Here is an 18,663-nt window from a genome sequence, read left to right on the forward strand (position 1 = left end):
ATATATATATATATATACACACATATACACATACATACACATACATACATACACATACACATATATACATATATACATACACATACATATATACATACACATATATACATATATATATATATATATACATATATATACATATATACATACATATATACATATATACATATATATATATACATATATACATATATATATACATATATACATATATACATACACATATATATACATATACACATATACACATATACACATCTCCCCCCTAGCAAAAAGAGAGCTTGTGTGTTTTAGCCTTGCTTCTGTGTGGCTAGACAACTTCTAATAAAAGGTAGATGTGTCTCCACATATGGTCCTTTGAGACCTGAGGGTGAAGGTGGAAATCAAGAGTTTATGGAGGCTTGCATGAGGATTCAAAGTGAGGCATTTCACCCAACCACCTATGAACCCAGTGGCGGCTGCTGCTGCTCTTCTGTAGCTGACAGAAGCTCTGTCGCCACAGGAGGGGTGCATATGAGAAAGACAGTTCCTCTACAAGTCATCAGTGAAGGAACACACAAGCCTGAGATAAATAAACACTCCACTAAGCAGCAGACAGATTGACAGGTGGTGACTCACAGGGGTGTGTAATGTTGGCATTCTCCAAGAGGGCTACGTAGCCCGTGACATTGCTGGGGATCCGGATATCTCTGATCTCCTGCAGGGAACGCCGGTTCTTCCCGACCGCAACGGAGACCAGCTGAGGCATGTAGCTGTGGTCATTAGAAGCCACGGCAATGGCCAGACGTCTCAAAACCACATCGGGTTTCATTTTCAACCTGGGAGCAGAAAAGAGGAGAGTTTCCACCTTAAAAATGATTATATACATAAGGGGCCAAACACTCTGTAATTCAAGGATCAGGCACACATGACAATCGGCTGCAAGGCCTCAAGTCACACAGCAGGCGCCCCTTGCCTTATCCAGTGCGAGCGTGCACTGCCGTCCGACTGCCAGAAAGATGCCGTTTCCCCATTTGTCATCTTGTAAACGTCTGCAACATTAGACGACGCTTCTATCGCACTGTAGCACTGTGTGACCACCTTGACTTTGTCCACCTCCGGATCACGGTCCAGCTCTGCTCGGTACTGGATATCTAGATCTGAGAGGCACAAATATAGATCAGGACGTCACTCTAAAAGATGTCCAGCAGTGGGAGACAGGCACGAATGTGTTAAGCGTGACAATATTCTTAAAATACACGGGAGAACATTTAGTTAAACAGCGTCCATTTAGCACTAGCCAGCCACTGTATTCATCTGAAGCTCTGGTGTTCACCTTTCTCCTTCTGCAAGAGGACTTCCAAGAAGTCCTGCACCACACTGGACCTCATGGTGCAGATACTGTTGTAGCCCTCTAAAATAGGGAAGGGGATGGCACTGCTGGGAATACGATTCCTGTGTAAGAATTTAAGGATCTTAGAGGCATGTGCTCCTAACCGGTCTTTGGTCTTTGAGAATATGTCAACAAAACCTGTGTGGGGGGGGGGGGGGGGGGGGGGCGGGGGGGGGGGGGGGGGGGGAGAAAGGAGGGGAAAAAGGGTGTGACATTATTAAAGGTGAACTCCTCCAACCGCTGACAATACCTATTCAAATAAGGTTGAAGGCAGGATGAACAATCCTGGTAAACAAGTCCCATCTCATACCTGGAGTTAGGGAGCACGCCTGTAGCTGTCTTATCACATGACTCAGCTCTCCCTTTAGATTAGCACCGTTAGAGTTCTTCAGTGCAATCAGCATGCTCTCTACATCCACCACCCCATCCCCCTCTGCATCGAACTGTCCAAATGCCTGAGACGGGGACAAAGACAGTACACATTGTGACACTTTATATATGCGAACACACTACCTCCCATTCCTGGACACCATCTAAACCTACAATGGATACAACTTAAAGTATCCTTCATTCATAGGGCACATGATATGCGCTGCCTCTATTGCTTGTTGTTAAGGTTAGTAAGTATAGTGTCTGATTAACAAGCCAGGTAGCAGCTCTACCTCCGAATGCTCACAGGGGTGCATTCCATGTCAACGCACATAAAAGGCACACATTCATTAGTCTACCTTTGGTTGAACAACAAATGTCAGCTAACAGGCAAGCTATGCTACATGAGGCCAAAGCGAAACAAACAAAACAAGTGACAATAAACAGGATAAGCGATGGTGACATCAGCAGAGCTCGTTTCTCTGACTCATTGCACACCCTGAAGGTAAGTTAACAGGTTACAGGATATCATGTAATCTTATCAACTCGACATGCCCATTTATGATGAGTGATAACAGCTTTTAATCATTATGTTCTCATATCTGAGACAAGAACAGCAACATTTCACATTTCACTTGTGTGTGTGTGACAGGCACGTTTAGCTAACGTAGATACCTCTTCACACTCATCTCTCGGGGCATCTCTGCTCTCCAACATCTCACAGAATTGCTCCACGTTGACGGACTCTTCTCCTCGGTTTAACCGGTCTTCCAGCCACCGCACCAGGACACCCTCGTTCCCAGCCAGAACAGACTCCTGAATGGCGACACCTGAGTCGCTAATGCGAGCCGCCGCTTCCCTCAGTTTCACTTGCTCCAGGAGCACGCCGGGGCTAGGCGGTCCACCGGTGGGCACGGGCGGGTTATTCGATCCCCTTCCGCTTCTCCCTGAACCGGAGCCACCGCCGCCTCCTACACCGACGGCAGTGGCCGCAGAGGCCGGACTGTCTTCCGCGAAGCCGGGGCTCTCCGTTTCTACGTCTTCCTCGTCGCCGCTGCCTCCACCGCAGCCACTCTCTGCGTTCCCCATGTTTGTTCCGCCGACCTAGGGCTCCCGGAAAATCTCTGCGGCCCACTGGGTGTCACTTTTGAAACGTTTACACCGGTCCGTACACAGACCACCTCTCTAACCCAGGGCTAGAGCTCTGCCTCTACCGTACACTACTACCGCATTGACGTGCTGTACGTCGTCAACGTGCCTGAAAACGTCCTCAATCAGTTTGCGCACGCGCGGTGGGGTTCCAGTGAACGGAAAGCACCTGCGCTGTTGTTGCCACTGTTTTCAGAAGGGGTGTGATGATGTTATGCGATGTAAATGGGGGACAGGCCAAAACGCTTTCATGAATAGCATGCTCGGCTATGTTTTTGTCGCTTTTTTAGCACTGGCAGTTTTGTTCATCCCACGCGAGTGGTCCTTCACATTTGGAAATGGATCAGACCGGGGGCCCCCTTTGCGGCTCCTGAGCAGGCGTGAATTATCACTGTACGACGGGGAGGAAGGCAGCCAGGGCCTTTACCTTGCCATACTGGGGCAGGTTTTTGATGTACTCAAGGGACACAAGCACTATGGACCTGGAGGTGCTTATCACTTTATGACAGGTGATTGCACGCTTCTCCTACATTGCTCAATGTGTTAATTTTAAATACCTTTTAATATCTTTTAAGTGTAGGACACTGGTCAAAAACTGTCTGATGCCCAGCTATAGGCTAGTAGATTACTATCCCACATACTGTGATGTCATATGTGTGTCGGCATTTTCAGGCAAAGATGCCTCTCTGGCCTTCATCACTGGGGACTTCACAGAAAGTGGTCAGACAGATGATGTGTCCAGTCTGTCCCCAATGCAGGTGATGGCCCTTTACGACTGGCTGGCCTTCTATCAGAGGGACTACAAAAGTGTAGGTATGTGTTTCGATTAGAATTCGTGGTACAGCCCTTGCATTTCTTAGTTACCTTCCAAGCATCCAATATCATCAGGTTCAGCTTTACTCAAATGATTTGACATGTAGTGTCTACCATTACTCCTATGATGTTTTATTCTAATTGGTGTTGCATTCAAATTCTTCATCAGGTACATTTTTTGATTCCTCTACATGTGGGGCCTTAACAGAAATAACAAGCAATGAATGGGTACTTTCAAAATGTCAGATATATGAAACAATGAAGCCAGTATTGTCAATGATTCCAGAGTAAGCAGTATGAGATAGTGAGGCTCCCGCTTCCTCTTATCAGTTACAAGCTGAGTCAGCACATGGACAAATCCTAGCGAGCTACAGCCTGTGCAGTATTTTACACCTACAATAGTTTATGACGGATATGTAATGTTTGAGCAACTGCTGACTCATTTATCCTGATCAAAGGACATCCATCATCAACTGTAAAGCACCACCCAACAGCATTGACCTATGTTCAATTTCAGGTCTGTTAATAGGCCGGTTCTATAGCGAGACTGGGGGGCCCATGGAGGCCCTGTTGCAGGCAGAAGCGTCACTAGCGGAGGGCCGGCGAATAAAGACCCAGTCTGAGGCCGAGCGGCTGCGCTTCCCAGCATGCAACTCAGAGTGGAGCGCTGCCAGAGGAGGAAGAGTCTGGTGCTCCACTAAGAGGTATGGAAATTGTTCCGGCCTAATCAAATATTAACACACCTACAGGGCATATGATGCAATGTTGTGATTTACTGTAATAGTGTCTTTAAACCGTGGGCATTATTGGTATTCATCCGAATTGACAGTACTGATTTGTTTGCCTTTCTCTAGTGGTGGAGTGGAAAGAGGCTGGACGGGTGTTCCACGGAAGCTCTTCTCTCCAGGCTCCAGTGGTGTTCGTTGCGTCTGTGTTGAAGACCTATCTGCAGCAGAGGAGGACCCCAACCTGCAGAAATATGACGGCTGCCCTCCACATGCTGAGTCATGCTCCGTCGAGGAGTTCTAGCCTCAGGGCCAACCCGGGAAATGGACCTGTTGACAGCAGCACGATACTCGGGGACATTTTTTAACTTATTCACTAAAAAGAGGAACGGAAGAAGAAGACAAGTCAAGGCATTGGTTTTTGATGACCTTTATGTAAAGTTGTCCTCCCTTTCTCTAAAAGGATACACCAGGAAGAGACAGGCTAGATATCTGAGCATACAGATACAATATAATGTGCATAAAAGATTAAACAATGTGCATAAAAGATTAACAGAGGCAAGATTTAGGTTTGTCACAATGACAAGGACAAACTGCATTTAAGTACAAAACAGTTGTAGTGGTCAAAAATATCACACATTTATCTGTACAATTTAACAATACTTAAAGAGGCCCCACTACTTGGCCATCCCCTCTCCTCCACATTCTCCCCAATGATCAGAAATGTCATGTGATCTTGATAAAGTGCACCCGTTAGGCTTAGAAATCAAGAAGCGTCCAATGTGATGGGTCAAGACAACAACTTGACTTGAGGCAACATTGTGGGGACTACGATCACGACTTCCTACGAGGACCCCGTGGCAGATAAAAATATGGAATGTAATCATTTGGTGACTGATTTTTGAAAAGGATTATGAGGTAAAGGCTACAAATGAAATGGCATGCATTGGCAGAATAGGCATTTCTGTAACTCAGGTTGTTGAGAGAATTTAGTTCTGTGGACCACATTTATATTCCTCATGATAAAGTCTGCTTTCTCAGGTCACATTTTCCAAACTTGCCATGTTAAAAAAATAACCATTCCATTTAATTTGGCCGATGCCTACACATGATGGAGAAAAACAACATTTCATGAGGAATGTCATCCATGTCCAGTTGTGCCATCTTTCAGTTTTAACACTTAAGTAAGACAATATCAATGTTATAATTCTGGATCTTACTAGATTGGATCTCATTTGGAAGTGATACTCATTTAAATAATGAGCTGAGATGATTTCCCTTTAAATCCTGCTCGCCTGTCAACACATAATTGGGGTGGCAGAAGAGTGAAACATGAAAAGATTACAGAGAACAAGTTGATCGTTCATTCCTTGGAGATTTAGTGATCTAGGGGCATTTTATACCTTTACTCTGCTCTTGGCTGAGTGCAGATTTAGCTCTCATGTAAATGTAGATATTCATTTTGGCGCACGGAATCTTTGTCTTTGGGCAGGTCACATAGCATAAAAGGCTGCCGATGGTGAAATATCCAAACAGAACAGGAAAAAGAAAAAGAAAAAAAAAGAAAAAAGTCCCTTCAAACGGTGGCTTGATTTAATCTTTCATTGATTTGAAAAGTCCTGCTGGTCATAATAAGAGCTAATCACTACAAACATCATTGGGCTTGGGAAACTGACTCCATCCATCATCAGCTGCTTATATCCACTTACTTTGATCAAGACAGAAACGAAAAGACAATGTTTCACTTTCACTTTGAACCGTCCCTCTCTCGAACATTAATAGTTTTTCATAGACTGGAATAGTATAAAGGTGATGGTCCATAACTGTCCGGGAGTCTCTTGTTCGCATGTCCTGCTACTGATGTCCCTTGGGCCTGGTGTGCCTGAAAAACTGTGCCAAGTTGGGCCTGGTATTGCCAGCGTCAGAGGGTGGAGGATATCCAGGCCACTGCATTACGACACCCCACCCAGAGTTAGTACATCGAAGCAGATGTCGCACACCCTCACCGGCTTGTTCAAGTCAAACTTGATGATGGGTATCTCCTTTATAGAGCACTTGTGGCACAACAGGCGCCCACAGTGACGGCTGGAGTCAAGGACGAGACATAGGGTTAATTATACATTCTGAAATATAAAAATATTATTTATTGCACAAATACTAAAGAAGCCGTAGTACTAACCAGTGATGTTTCCGTGTTGTGACACCAAACTTGGCAAGACATTCATAGCAGTAGGACCCATCACACCAAGGAGGCTCTTTGGACAGCATATCTGAACAAATCATCATGGGGTCAAATACATTGTATCACAGCTTTTCACTTTTAATGCCTGGGGAAAGCCCGATAGATGAAGACGTGTGACAACTTACCAAGAAGGCGGAAGAGCAACTGTTTGGTTGCAACTTGGTAGTTGAAAATGTTAATGCCCTGGTTGTTATTGATGCCCAGTCGAGCCCCGGCCCTCACAATGGCACGGCACAGGTTTGCGTTTCCTTTCATGTAGGCCAGGAGCAGAACTGAAATAAAACACAGGTCTCAGTCATTCTATCACAAGTGTAACCCGGATAATTAGTAGGATATTTGTATACTGTTGACAACAGTAGTAATTAAGCAAACTTCAGTACCTGTGTTCCCTTCATTATCGGGTTTGTCCAGAGGGTATTCAGCCATACACTCCAAGAACAGCTCAAAAATGGCGGCAGCATTCTCTTTCCCATAATGGCCAAGTACGTGCATTGGTGACTGACCCCTAAGTAGACATGATAAGGTGAAAAAGAGACAGGGAAATTAGCTTTATAGTCTACAGAAGCCTAATCGGTTACGTTTAAAAAGATTAAACTTTCTACATTGTTAATATTCTGTTTCTATCTCATTTTCTGAATTCCATGGTGTTACGCTACATTCACACCTAATCAGGTGTTGCAGGGGAAAACCGCCAGGACTCCTATACATTTGAATGTGGGTGGTGCGTTTGGTGGCAGGGACCGGAGGGGATGCTGAAAATAACGCAGCGACCTGTAGCGAAAAGTTCGATAGGACCCCGTATCCTGGTTAGCTATTTAAATTATATGCGTTCGTTTTTTAATCTGTCCCCGCGGTCAGACAATCACTCGTAGGACCCACAACTTGGCTGTTTTTAAAGGGACCCTCCAACACCACTGCACAAACCTGCACTAATCACTTTAACGGCTGATTTGGTGTGAATGCAGGCTTAATGTCGCTGCTGTAATGACCTAAAAGTTGAATCTCATTGATCTTAAGGAAACATCTGACCCTGAAAGGAACCGAGTGTACCTGAGATTGAAGGCCTCAGCATCAACGTTGGACTCTGTGAGAAGGGTTCTGACATTGTTAAGGCGGCCCTGCATCACAGCCAGATGCAAAGCTGGGGACACAAAAGATTAAAATGGTATTATTGAAATGCTGGGGAGGTGGCACTACACAAGCGACTCGAGTAACTCCAGCTGGAATTTCTTAAAGCAATGAAGCTCAATAATAAAGAACGTAAGGTACCATTATTGCCATTCTCATCCTCGGCAGCAAAGTCGACTCCATTCTCCAGCAACACAGAACAAATAGTGGCCATGTCCTGCTGGGCAGCTAAATGTAGCGCTGTCTGTCTGTGTTTGGTCAGCTCATTTACTTTGGCTCCGGCAAGCAGCTGGAAGGAAGCAGAGAAATAAAAACTATTTTATCTGCACCACTCTTTTAATAACACAAGAATAGTAAATGCAGAGGACCAAATAATTCTTAGGTTCCTACCAGGTTGCGGACAATGATCTCAGATCCAGCCTGGACGGCCAGGTGGAGAGGGGTGAGTTTGGCTGCATCCTGAACCCTGGAGTTGACATTAGCTTGGACACTGATGAGGAACAGGACACTTTCGATGTCTGAATTTTGCACAGCCACGTGGAGAAAATTACGTCCTTTGTTGTCCACCTGGACGGAAACGAAAGTTTGAGACTAACACTTTTAACTGTACAAAATCTTTACAAGTGATCCAGTGAGACAAACGGGTGCATTTGTGTGAACACCACCTGCTCAGCAGCACCAGGCTCCCTCTTGAGGATGGCCTCGGCTGCCTTATTGTTCTTGTGCGTCATAGCACAGGCGAAGGGGGTCATTCCTTGACGGTCGCGTATGTTGAGACGAATGTCTGGATGGGAAATGAGGAGCTGTATAATAACGTTGTGCTGGCTGCTAATGGCAGCGTGGATGGGAGCCCTGCCCTCTGCATCCTGACAGAAAACGGACAGACACCGGATTAAACGCTTAGAAGAGGAGCATGTTCTTCAACACACTTAGTAATCTCTCATTAGAAAATATAGTAAGTGTTGTCAGACATAAAATGAACCCGCTGATGTGACAGGACTGACCTGTGCATTAACATTAGCTCCAAACTCGAGAAGGCACTGCACCACCACCTCCAGTCCCCAGCTGCTTGCAAGGTGGAGGGGCGTTTGTCCATCTCGGGCCTCTTCATCTCCTTCCCCGTTAGGGCCTGGCTGTCTGGTGCTGTTCACGTCACAACCACTACACGCACACACGAGGCAGATAGTAAATTAAGACAGCTAGCTACATCCATCTCAATCTCAATCTCAATAACACCAAGTTTAACAACTGACGTTTTCCTAGCATTATGATCATATGGCAATAGAGTCACAGTTTAAGCAAATATGTGCATTCAGGGCTAGGATTAGGTGTCCCCCAAACACTAATGGTAAAGAGATTGGCAGACCTGCGGATGAGGAAGCACGCAGTGACCTCGTTATTCTCATCAACAGCTCTGTGCAGGAGGGTCTGCTTGCAGCCAGAGGGCCCTGTGCTCCAGGACGTCGCATCACAGCCATGGCGGACCTAGGTGAAACAAACAAGAGTCAAAATGCAAGAAAATATTACAATTGACCTCCCAGAAATCTATAAAACATACGTGCAGCCTGCAACAAGGCGTTGATGCAGATTAAGCGTTACAGGTGTGAATACAGGCTTGTAAAAGGTTCTGTGCAGCTGTTTGAACTTCAGGACAGAGGTTTATAGCAATTTGTTTTTTTTCTGTTTGGAACCAATTCATGTTCACTTCAGGAGTCTCGGACAGGGCTGATATGAATTAAGATGCTGTATGTCATATGAACATCACTTCTGTTTCAATTCTACAAATGAACAGTTTAAAGAAGTATATATATATACACACACACACACACACACACACACACACACACACACATCTATTTCGAGATATATACCTGTGATTACAGGCACACCCAAACCAAAGAGTGAACCTGAGAAACAAGCACATGCATCTATGCCAGAGGCTCGTTTCCTTTAATTTATTTTCAGTTTCATTTTTAATCTTGAATAAAAGCTAAATAACTGCCAGTGTACCAACAAGGACCTAGGAGGGTACCACCATCATCTTTAAATGGGTTGCATATGCATTTGTCTCACCAGCGTGGATGCAATATCTTCCAGGCCATTCCCCAGAGCCAGCCACAATGGAGGGTCCCCTTTGTCATCCACCACAGACATATCTGCTCCTCTTGTGCAAATGGCATCCACCACTAGTGGCAGCTGGTTGTTGATGGCCAACTGTAGTGCCGTTTGTCCGTCCTGGGTCCTGGTAGTGGAGAAAAAAAAAAAAATATGGGTATAAAGACTTAAGAGAAAGAAGAGCGGAAACAACTTTAAACTCTCCCCGTAAAATTCCTAATAGGATACTGCGAGATTGCTTTAATAATGCCTGAAATCAATTTGTCTTTGCTGGCAGTGTAATTCAGGGGCCCTTTTCTGTCACATAATCATCTAATCTATCTCGGATCCCATTTTAGGTTGTTTTATGTTGCCCCTGCACATTACTTATGAAGTGTAACTGAACCTGGTTTAAAGAACTAAAGAAATGGCAGAAGATCGGGGCATTCTAGTTCGCATCTGGCCGGGGAAATTAAATGGATAGCTTGGACTTTTTTACGTGGGGTTGTATGAGGTACTTATCCATAGTCAGTGTATTGTCTACAGTAGATGGCGGTCAGCACGCACCAAGTTCATAGAAACAGACAGGAGAACCACAGAAGGCAATGTACTGCTGTGGACAGGGGCAGCAGCAAAACGTATTTTAGCCAACTAACAAACTGGTGCCGCGCTGACCGTCTTCTACTGTAGGTTCTACACAGACGATGGAAAACTCCTACAACCCCACTTCAAAAAATCTGAACTATCCCTTTAAATCACATGTCACTCTCCATATTCCTCCCCATTCACTTCCTGTCATCGCACTACTGTCGGCAAAAAAAAAAAAAAAAAAAAAAAAAAAAAAAAAAAAAAAAGAGGCGGCATAAAATGCTCAAAATTATAATTGTCAAGAAACATTGCATAAGTACTTTACAACTGCAATACAAGGCAGGCATTACCTAACACTGATGTCAGCCTGATGCTCCAGAAGGAAGAGGGCACTCTTGCTGTCCTGTCTTTGGATAGCCATGTGAAGCAGGGTTTGTCCATTGGACATAGTGTCATTGATAGAAGCCCCTGAGCCCAGCAGCTGAGCCGCTATGGTGTGCATTCCTGACAGGGACAGATTGGACATGTAATAAATCCCACACACAGATCACCGTGCAGTCCTGTTACAAGGTTAAGCACACCGTATCACATCTCCCCCGTTGTTGTGTCGTGCTGTGTACCTGTCCAGAGGGCCAAGCCCAGCACTGTCTGGTCCATGGAGTCCTTGAGACTGAAGTCTGGAATGATCTGGAAGTTGTTGGTGGCATGAAGTGCATTGGCTGCAATAGAGCCGTCGAGGGAAAGATAAGTGGGTCATTTTCAGACGTTGAGGCACATTCGTGCTAACATGTGCCGTGGGGTAAATCCCCAAACATTGAAATGTATAAATGCTGACCTTTTTGCTCGAGGATGACAGAGACCACATCTGGGTGGTTGTGAGCGATGGCCATGTGGAGGGGGGTCTGCATAGCCACACCAACGGTGTCGTCAGGCAGAGCCTTCTGGGTCTGCAGGTTGGGGTTGGCCCCTTGCTGGAGCAGCTCTGCTGTCAGGCTCGCCAGGCCACTGCGGCATGCGGTATGAAGCGGGCTCTCACCCTGACAGAAGGCAAAAAGTATCAATAAGGTCTTTATTAGTGACACATAAGAAGGTATTGTGATTTAAGGAAAGCTTACTTTTTATAGTCTGCAGATGCAAATTTAAGAAAGACTCAGGTCCATATTAATGACTGCAGTTACATGCAAGTTAGACATTCAACTGGTGCCACAGCTCGGATGTATTATATGAACTAAGAGATCTTTATAAAACTTTTTAAAATTTTCACCCATGAATAAAAACGGGGACGAGAACAAAAGCTGCACATGTCATTTTCTCCGGTTATCTAGAAAATGTTATATCTGGGTTTTGTACGATGACAATAAAGTTGTAAAGGATTCATTTTGTCACCATGTTCTGACCTGTTACACCGATTGGCCTAAGGACACTGTAAGAAATGATATCTGTTAAAACTACCTGCACACTAGGTCTGATTTATCACACCCATGTAACTGTTTGTTATGTGGCCGAATCTTTCATACGCACCCATTTGTTGATATGGTTGACCTTTGCTCCATGAGTGGTAAGGAAAAGTGCAGCTGCCTCATTGCCTGCCTGAGCTGCTCTCTGCATGAGACAGTTCTCTTCAAGGGATAAAACAAAAAGGGAGATGAAGTCTTATTTTTTTTTTAGTTTAAAGACATTTAAAGCATCATTGTATTCTTCACATTTGGGGTAAAGTGAGGTTACTAAAGAGCACCTGTGGTAGTGTCAGGTGCATCAGGATTGCTTCCTCTCTGGATAAGCTGGGCCGCAAAGCTGTTCTCGTCAAACGAGGTGCCGTTCACTACCGGTGCATCGTCTTCAAAGGGGTTTACTGAGGGGTCTGAGGCCACGGTGATGTACTGCAGGGCCAACCACAGAGCTGTGCTGCCCTCGTGGTCCTTGAGTTCCAGGTCAAGCCTAAAGAGAGGGAGCAGATTACACCACGTTACACGCAGGCTTACCCTTAGAGTTAAATGATGACCAGGGTCACAGGATCTTAAACATTGGTGCCTTCAAATGTGGCTATATTCATACGATTTTTTCATATCCAAATAATCTAAATTAATGAGTTGTCATGTTTGCTGGAGTTTTTTTTTTTGTTTTTTTTTTAAATCGCTACATTAATTGTCTCCTCTTCTTATTTGCCAGCATGGCAGAGAAAAGAAAACACGTTTTCTAAGAGGATCCATTTCAGTTAGCTAGCTATGGTGGTCTTGTGAGTTCCACTAATTGAACACCGAGCACGCTGTGTGCTGACTTTCCATGGCAGACACAAACGCACTAATTCCATTAGAAGGCAGTATGTAACTCACTGTTTGCACTGCAGTAGCTGATTGAACACTGGCTCATTCCCCGATGCCACAGCTTCATGCAGCGGAGTTCTGAAATCGACAAAAGAACAGAGCTGAAGCGGCATCATTCTTTGCACAGCAGTCGGCCATCTTTGCATTCCCATGACGTCCCAGAAAACTTACCTGCCCTTGCTGTTCTGCATGTTGGGGTTGGCTCCGGTCTTGAGCAGGGCCTCTGCGATGCGCGCCATGCCTCTCATCACCTCCACAGTGTGCTTCTTGGGGCTGAAAGAACAGACCAGGTGAAGTGGGGTTTCCACCGCCCCCACTGTGGCTGCATTCACCTGAGCCGAGTGGCGAATCAGAAAGACAGATGCAAATTCATCCCCTGGAGGAAGAGGAACAAAGATTACCAGTCATGCAGGACGTATTACTGCTTTTATGAATCAACTTCAAAAATCTAATGTTCACACTGTAACCAAGTCTGTACAAGAAAAAGCCTTGAAATGAGTGGAGTGTTTATTGAATAATAATGGCAGGTATATTTTTAAGTGAACACCCTGGAAGCTAAGCCAAAAGTGTATTTTGGACACCACTTCTACAAGACAGACACAAGGTTGGCAAAAAGGTGTAGTAATAGTAATGACTCCCACACACCTCGTTGGATGGCCTTATGCAGGAGGCTCCAGCCACTCTGGTCCACCATGTCCACATCTGCTTTGCTGGTAACCAGCGTTGTGGCAATACTCTCCAATTTACGAGCGAGCGCCAGGTCGAGCGCCAGGTCACCGTTGTTGTCCACTTCATTCAGCTTACCAGGGAGCTGGAAACATAAAACCTGTTAATAGTGCGATGGGAAACCTGTATTCTGCTGTGCTGGTTACACTGTAACAAAAGGAGAAAATAAAACACTAGTTAGTGAGCAGTTGATAAATGGTATCAGTGGGGGGGGGGGGGGGCGGACCTGCGAGTCCATCTCGATGAGATAGAGAAAGACCACATCTTCTCGCTCCACTTTGATGGCTTTGTGGAGAGGATACTCTGTTTTAGACTTGATCATCTTGTACAGTAGTTGGGCGCTCATGGTGCTGAAATCTTCTTTTCTGAGGTCATCCTGATAAAACACAAGCAATGAAACACAACAAAGTGTCAGTGTCCAACATCAGAACTCACCCATTTCCTTAAAATCGAAACCTAAAAATAATGTGAAGCTTATTCCTTGTTTCTGTGAAGTGCAGTCATCACAGTTCCAGCATGAGGTGTCAGAGGCTGGTGACAGTCAACAGCCATTTTCTAAGTCAAAGTCGTAAAGATAACCTTGTCAACTGCCGAGCTGTGGCCTCTCTGGATTTATTGTATTGTTAATGATCAGATGGCTCACCCTGTTAAAGGGACACAACACTGATCTGTCAAGAAGATGTAAACAGATTAACCCACAGAGAAAGTGATTCAGATGTGGCATATGTATAAAAGAAAAGATATACAGTATGTTGATTCCTTGGGACTGATAATGCGTAAAATTCAGTGCCATCAGCTCTCGTCAGTACATGATTGAGAAAAAGAAAAGAAAATATCCATACCGCACATGTATGCCAACGGAAGCACGCAAACTCCCCCTAAGCCAGGGCCACGTCCAAACACTTACCCAGTGGCTGGCTATGATCTCCCCACAGTAGTTCATCAGGGTGGTGGCATTTAGCTCCTCAGCTGTCTGGTAGAAGCGAATGCAATTCCTGACGTTCACCGAGGACATTACGCCTTTTTCACACCTGTCTCAGCGCAGGACCAAACACATTTTTGGCCCATTAAGACACACATGTCTATAATGCTGCCCCTAGAAGCAGTTGAAATTCAATTGTAGCCTGTGTGTGTGTATATATATATATATATATATATATATATGACTTGTGCTGACCTCTCTCTGAGCAGCTGAAGCTGGAAGCGGTTGGCCAGCTTCATCAATTCAATAAGAAAGGCGTCATCTTCAGTGAGCTCCAACTCATCCGTGTATGCCCAGCGCAACATTGCCATGGCGACCTCGGATTTGCAATCTGGAAATCCATCATGTGACCACATCAGAAATGTACACAGCAATCTATTGCAAATGTGCAGTGATTTTAGACAGGCGGACATATTATATCTTCAGCATCTCTAGACACTTAATCAGTCTGGAAAAATAGATACCTTTAAATAAGACCTCTACAAAAAACACATTTGTTTAGAGGTTCCTTTTCATATTTATATGAATTCAACCTGAACCCATTATCTTACTAGGAAAGAGGCAAGAGGGCCAAATTCCACTGAGAGCAAAACTCTATCCAATAGTAGACTTTGACAGACTGCATGACCCACTCCAAAATAAATATTCGCTCATCATCTATTAACCTACAAGTATGTTGACTTACAGGGTAACAACTGGGTTTTAGAGATGCATTGATTGCAGTTTTTTTTGGCCGAAACACATTTCCAATTATTTAAAAGTCTGACCTGGCAATTTAGATTTTCTTTGACAGGATACACAAACATTTTCGTTACTTCTTTTTCATGGAAAATTGAAATTCAGTTGTATGTTCACAATAAATCATTGACTATTAAATAAATTTACAGGATCTTCTCTCACTCTCACAAATCTCAAAGTTGCTGCAAATGTTTTTTACGGGTTGTTCTATGGCTTATTTTGAACTTGCAAGTGTTCCCACACCGACGACATAATGCGCGTCGCAGCCACCACCGTATGTATGACGTGCATGTTATGCGTGTGTGAGACTGTGACGTTACCGTCTGTGCGCGCTACGAAAAATCATCATGCGCATCATCTGGCTTGTTTTGACCGGTGGCCGATCAATCGATGAGTCTCTACTGGATTTTCATTATGAATTAAGCTACTCATTTAACACACGTGACGTTCCACCAGGGCATCTCACCAGATAGGTCCAGCTCAGAGGTGGAGGCCAGGTTGGCCAGACTCCAGACATCACTGCGAGCAGCCAACACAAACTTGTGGGCACAGAGATTCTCCCCTGCGACTTTCACTTTCAGATCACTGCAAAAAAACAATCATTCACCTCTGAGAAACAAAGTCACAGATAATCTACGTCTTCAATAATACTGAAACTAATCAACACACTCAACAGTACCGAAAGCATGACCCACGGTCACAGGTTGGTGCGCAACATCTCAAGCAAAACCCACACCCCTCCATTCCAACCACGACCCTCACCTGTACTGCTCCTGCTGGTAGAGGTCGGCCACGATGACCAGCAGGCGGCTAATGAAGGTTTCTACAGCCACGGGGCTGGAGGAGCCCTGGCTGGAGGACTGGGCAGCGAGCACGGCACAGCGCCTCTCTGTGTCGGCCAGCTTCTGCTGCATCTTCACATACTCCTGCCTGAGCAGGGCCAGGTGCTTCTGCAGCTTGGCCACCTCCTCTGTTATACATCAAGGTGTAGGAGACAGACATCGGAGGACAAAACAAGAGGCAGGGATGCAAAATGTAGGTTAGAGAGACGCATTTGTCAACACACGCTGGACTGGACTTTCTTAAGAATGTTTCCCCTTAATGTAAAAAGGGTGGTTCAAAGCACAATAGTTCCAATATACAGTACCTAGCCACACTTTTTATTTCTGAAATGTGTCCATTACTGAACAAAAATATCTGTTTCAAGATTATTCTTATGGCAGTGACGGTATGGCAGGTAACTAGATTTGCACCTACGTTGCTAAGGGTTTGACAAATGTGTGACTTGATCCATTATTCATTTTCATAACACTGATCTATTTCTTGTGACAATTTCCTTTGTCACCTTTGTTAAACAGAAAAACAACATTTTCAGCATCCCCCGTACAAGACATACAAATCGTGAGAACAGATTATGACAGACTCTAAGAGCATGTTTTTGTTAATAGGATAACCTTTTCCCTTTTCCTATGAATGACGAAGACTTTCTACAGAGCTTTGTGTTGCAACACACTTTTATGCCTCATCCTCGAGTCCATAGAGTTTCACTGAGGCCCATTTCCTTCCTTCCTTTAAAACCAGTGAAGTTTAAGCGAGGAAAGAATGCTGAGATGGCACGTTAAGTTGTCCTCCCTCTCGTAAACCGTTAATGGCACAGCCACTGGTCATGAGGAACAGATGGGGGGGGGGGGTGCTTCTCAAAAAAAACACCTGATCAGCTCAACACAGGAAGGGCGGTATGGAGGAGCAGCAGTTTAGGGCCAACTGACCAGCCACTGGACAAATTCTTATGCCACACTATAATCCACTTTCTAGTTGCAGGATTTAGCAGGCATCATTAATGCATTTGCAAAGCATTTTTATTTGCAGCCTGAGACAACTGTATACACTAAACATTTAAAAACAATGCACCCTGATCATAACTAGTATGAAATGTACAGGATCTAATCTCTTTCAAACATTTTAGAGCAATGAACCAAGGCACTAACTGTTTAATAACACAATGACAATACTATCAAACTATGCCACTCACAACAGAATACAGGCACTGCAAGGGTAATTTTAACTGACAACATTGGGCCTTCTCTATTTCATTTAAGGGAAAGCGCAAACAATCATTGAACATGTCCAAACAAATACGCCTTCTGCTTAGTAACAACCTTAAGCCCACAGAAGGGAGTGTTTGTTCTCTAGATTCAAGATGGTAACGTTAAGTAGATTTCCCTTGAGGAGGAGCACACAGCAGACGTTCCCTTATGTCTCCGCCAAATATAGGTGGTGCATTTGGCCACAGCACCTCTACCAGGTGGAGCAGATAACACCTTACAGGAGTGACAAGTGTCCTGTCAAGTGTCCCGTCTTATTTACCCTCCACTTCACTGAAGAAGTCAAATTAACGTTATATTTTTTAAATGTCTCCTTGAACAAATAAAACAGGTACCGGGGCGTTAACGCTCTCGTTGAGTGATAGCTACTACAATTATAACGTTAACGTTAGTTAAGATAATGTAATGTTAGAGTTTGATACGACCCGTGACGCTGGCGTTTAGCTAACGTTAAACCATAATACCAACATTACCTGCACATTCTGTAAGTTAACATAATGCTTTTTTCTCACGAAGCAGACCAGCAATCTGCCGAAACAAGAATTCTTCTCCGCAGTCCAACCCGCCGACAGCTTGTCCGGTTCGGCTAACTCGTAGCTATAAAGATGCAGCTAGCAACATCAACGAGAGCTAACGGAAGAGCTCGCTCACTGTGTGACAAGACAAGTAGCGCAATGCTTCACGTGTTCAACCGCGAACAATGCACGGCTCATTATACTACCAAGACACTAGTTGATTCAGGCAGACAGTTCAACAAGCGTACGGGAGCAGGGAGTGTACCAAACAGTCAAAAAAAACCAAGCTCATACCTTCCGCCATGTTGCTCAGCGTTAGCTCCGTGGCCTGTTCTGTATCGCGATACGACGAAGAGCCGGAGAGTAGGCAGTGGTGCTGCGTTCAAGTGGTCCTCAGAACACGTTATCACATGACCATTACTATTCCACTTGACACGGAATATTATAGTATTACGCTGCTAGCTTTACGCGCGTGGTTTAATTGGCAATATGACGATGCTTTACTATGCTATAGGTTAAAAAGTATTAACTTGAGGAATTTTCTCTGACACAAAAACAGATGTCCTGGGTGTCAACTCTTGTCTCTTATGATGTCATTGTTGTCTCCACTGACGAGAGGCTGAAAGGAGTTCCTGACCCGAAGCAGGACGGTCCAGTATGTGCGTTCAAGACGGTTGTCAAACTCATGTTGCCTTCAGGTACTCCTGCTAAACTTCAGTACAGGGTACTGTGAATGCATTTTATGCCAGGAGCTCAACAGGGACCAAGATAACGATCAAGTTAATAATCTGCT

The 18,663-nt window shown here is 44.6% G+C and overlaps 3 protein-coding genes across 4 annotated transcripts in view; 1 reads left to right on the plus strand and 2 right to left on the minus strand.

Annotated features, from left to right (window-relative positions):
- Positions 1-2,993, minus strand: part of zzef1 (zinc finger, ZZ-type with EF hand domain 1) — a 34,653-nt gene extending 31,660 nt beyond the window's left edge. Inside the window, exons 1-5 of the mRNA XM_031857547.1 lie at positions 2,417-2,993; positions 1,683-1,827; positions 1,316-1,510; positions 956-1,139; positions 619-818 (exon numbers count right to left, since the gene is read on the minus strand). Coding sequence (XP_031713407.1) covers positions 619-818; positions 956-1,139; positions 1,316-1,510; positions 1,683-1,827; positions 2,417-2,830 — 1,138 coding nt within the window. The 5' untranslated portion in view covers positions 2,831-2,993. The remainder of the gene's footprint in view (positions 1-618; positions 819-955; positions 1,140-1,315; positions 1,511-1,682; positions 1,828-2,416) is intronic.
- cyb5d2 (cytochrome b5 domain containing 2) lies at positions 2,468-5,311 on the plus strand. Of its 2 annotated transcripts, none has more exons than XM_031857551.1 (4): positions 2,468-3,399; positions 3,563-3,703; positions 4,221-4,407; positions 4,558-5,311. In XM_031857551.1, the coding sequence occupies exons 1-4, from the start codon at positions 3,105-3,107 to the stop codon at positions 4,730-4,732; spliced, it is 798 nt and encodes a 265-aa protein (XP_031713411.1). In that variant the 5' UTR covers positions 2,468-3,104; the 3' UTR covers positions 4,733-5,311. The 2 variants fall into 2 exon arrangements, with proteins under 2 accessions (XP_031713411.1, XP_031713412.1); XM_031857552.1 differs by having other exon boundaries at positions 3,649-3,699.
- Positions 4,843-18,174, minus strand: ankfy1 (ankyrin repeat and FYVE domain containing 1). Its single transcript, XM_031857548.1, has 25 exons — positions 18,165-18,174; positions 16,013-16,220; positions 15,717-15,835; positions 14,708-14,843; positions 14,438-14,561; positions 13,757-13,906; positions 13,450-13,615; positions 12,976-13,180; positions 12,814-12,882; positions 12,216-12,418; positions 12,002-12,099; positions 11,316-11,517; positions 11,101-11,199; positions 10,831-10,984; positions 9,872-10,040; positions 9,165-9,283; positions 8,803-8,959; positions 8,464-8,664; positions 8,189-8,365; positions 7,940-8,087; positions 7,721-7,811; positions 7,051-7,175; positions 6,796-6,942; positions 6,608-6,698; positions 4,843-6,513 (listed from the first exon to the last, which is right to left on the minus strand). The coding sequence occupies exons 1-25, from the start codon at positions 18,172-18,174 to the stop codon at positions 6,381-6,383; spliced, it is 3,501 nt and encodes a 1,166-aa protein (XP_031713408.1). The 3' UTR covers positions 4,843-6,380.
- Between the last annotated feature and the right edge of the window lie 489 nt (positions 18,175-18,663).

Source organism: Anarrhichthys ocellatus, unplaced genomic scaffold, assembly GCF_004355925.1.
Source record: "Anarrhichthys ocellatus isolate YVR2014 unplaced genomic scaffold, GSC_Weel_1.0 scaffold18, whole genome shotgun sequence".
Taxonomy (NCBI): domain Eukaryota; kingdom Metazoa; phylum Chordata; class Actinopteri; order Perciformes; family Anarhichadidae; genus Anarrhichthys; species Anarrhichthys ocellatus.

Bases quoted from the DNA above. Each gene is read 5' to 3' on its own strand.
- cyb5d2 (XM_031857551.1), top strand. From the start codon at position 3,105: ATGCGATGTAAATGGGGGACAGGCCAAAACGCTTTCATGAATAGCATG. The intron at 3,400-3,562 runs GTGATTGCACGC...CGGCATTTTCAG, and splicing joins TGCTTATCACTTTATGACAG to GCAAAGATGCCTCTCTGGCC. The intron at 3,704-4,220 runs GTATGTGTTTCG...GTTCAATTTCAG, and splicing joins GAGGGACTACAAAAGTGTAG to GTCTGTTAATAGGCCGGTTC.
- ankfy1 (XM_031857548.1), bottom strand. The intron at 8,366-8,463 runs GTGGTGTTCACA...GTTTCCGTCCAG, and splicing joins AGCCTGGTGCTGCTGAGCAG to GTGGACAACAAAGGACGTAA. The intron at 7,176-7,720 runs GTACACTCGGTT...ATGTCTACTTAG, and splicing joins GCTGAGGCCTTCAATCTCAG to GGGTCAGTCACCAATGCACG.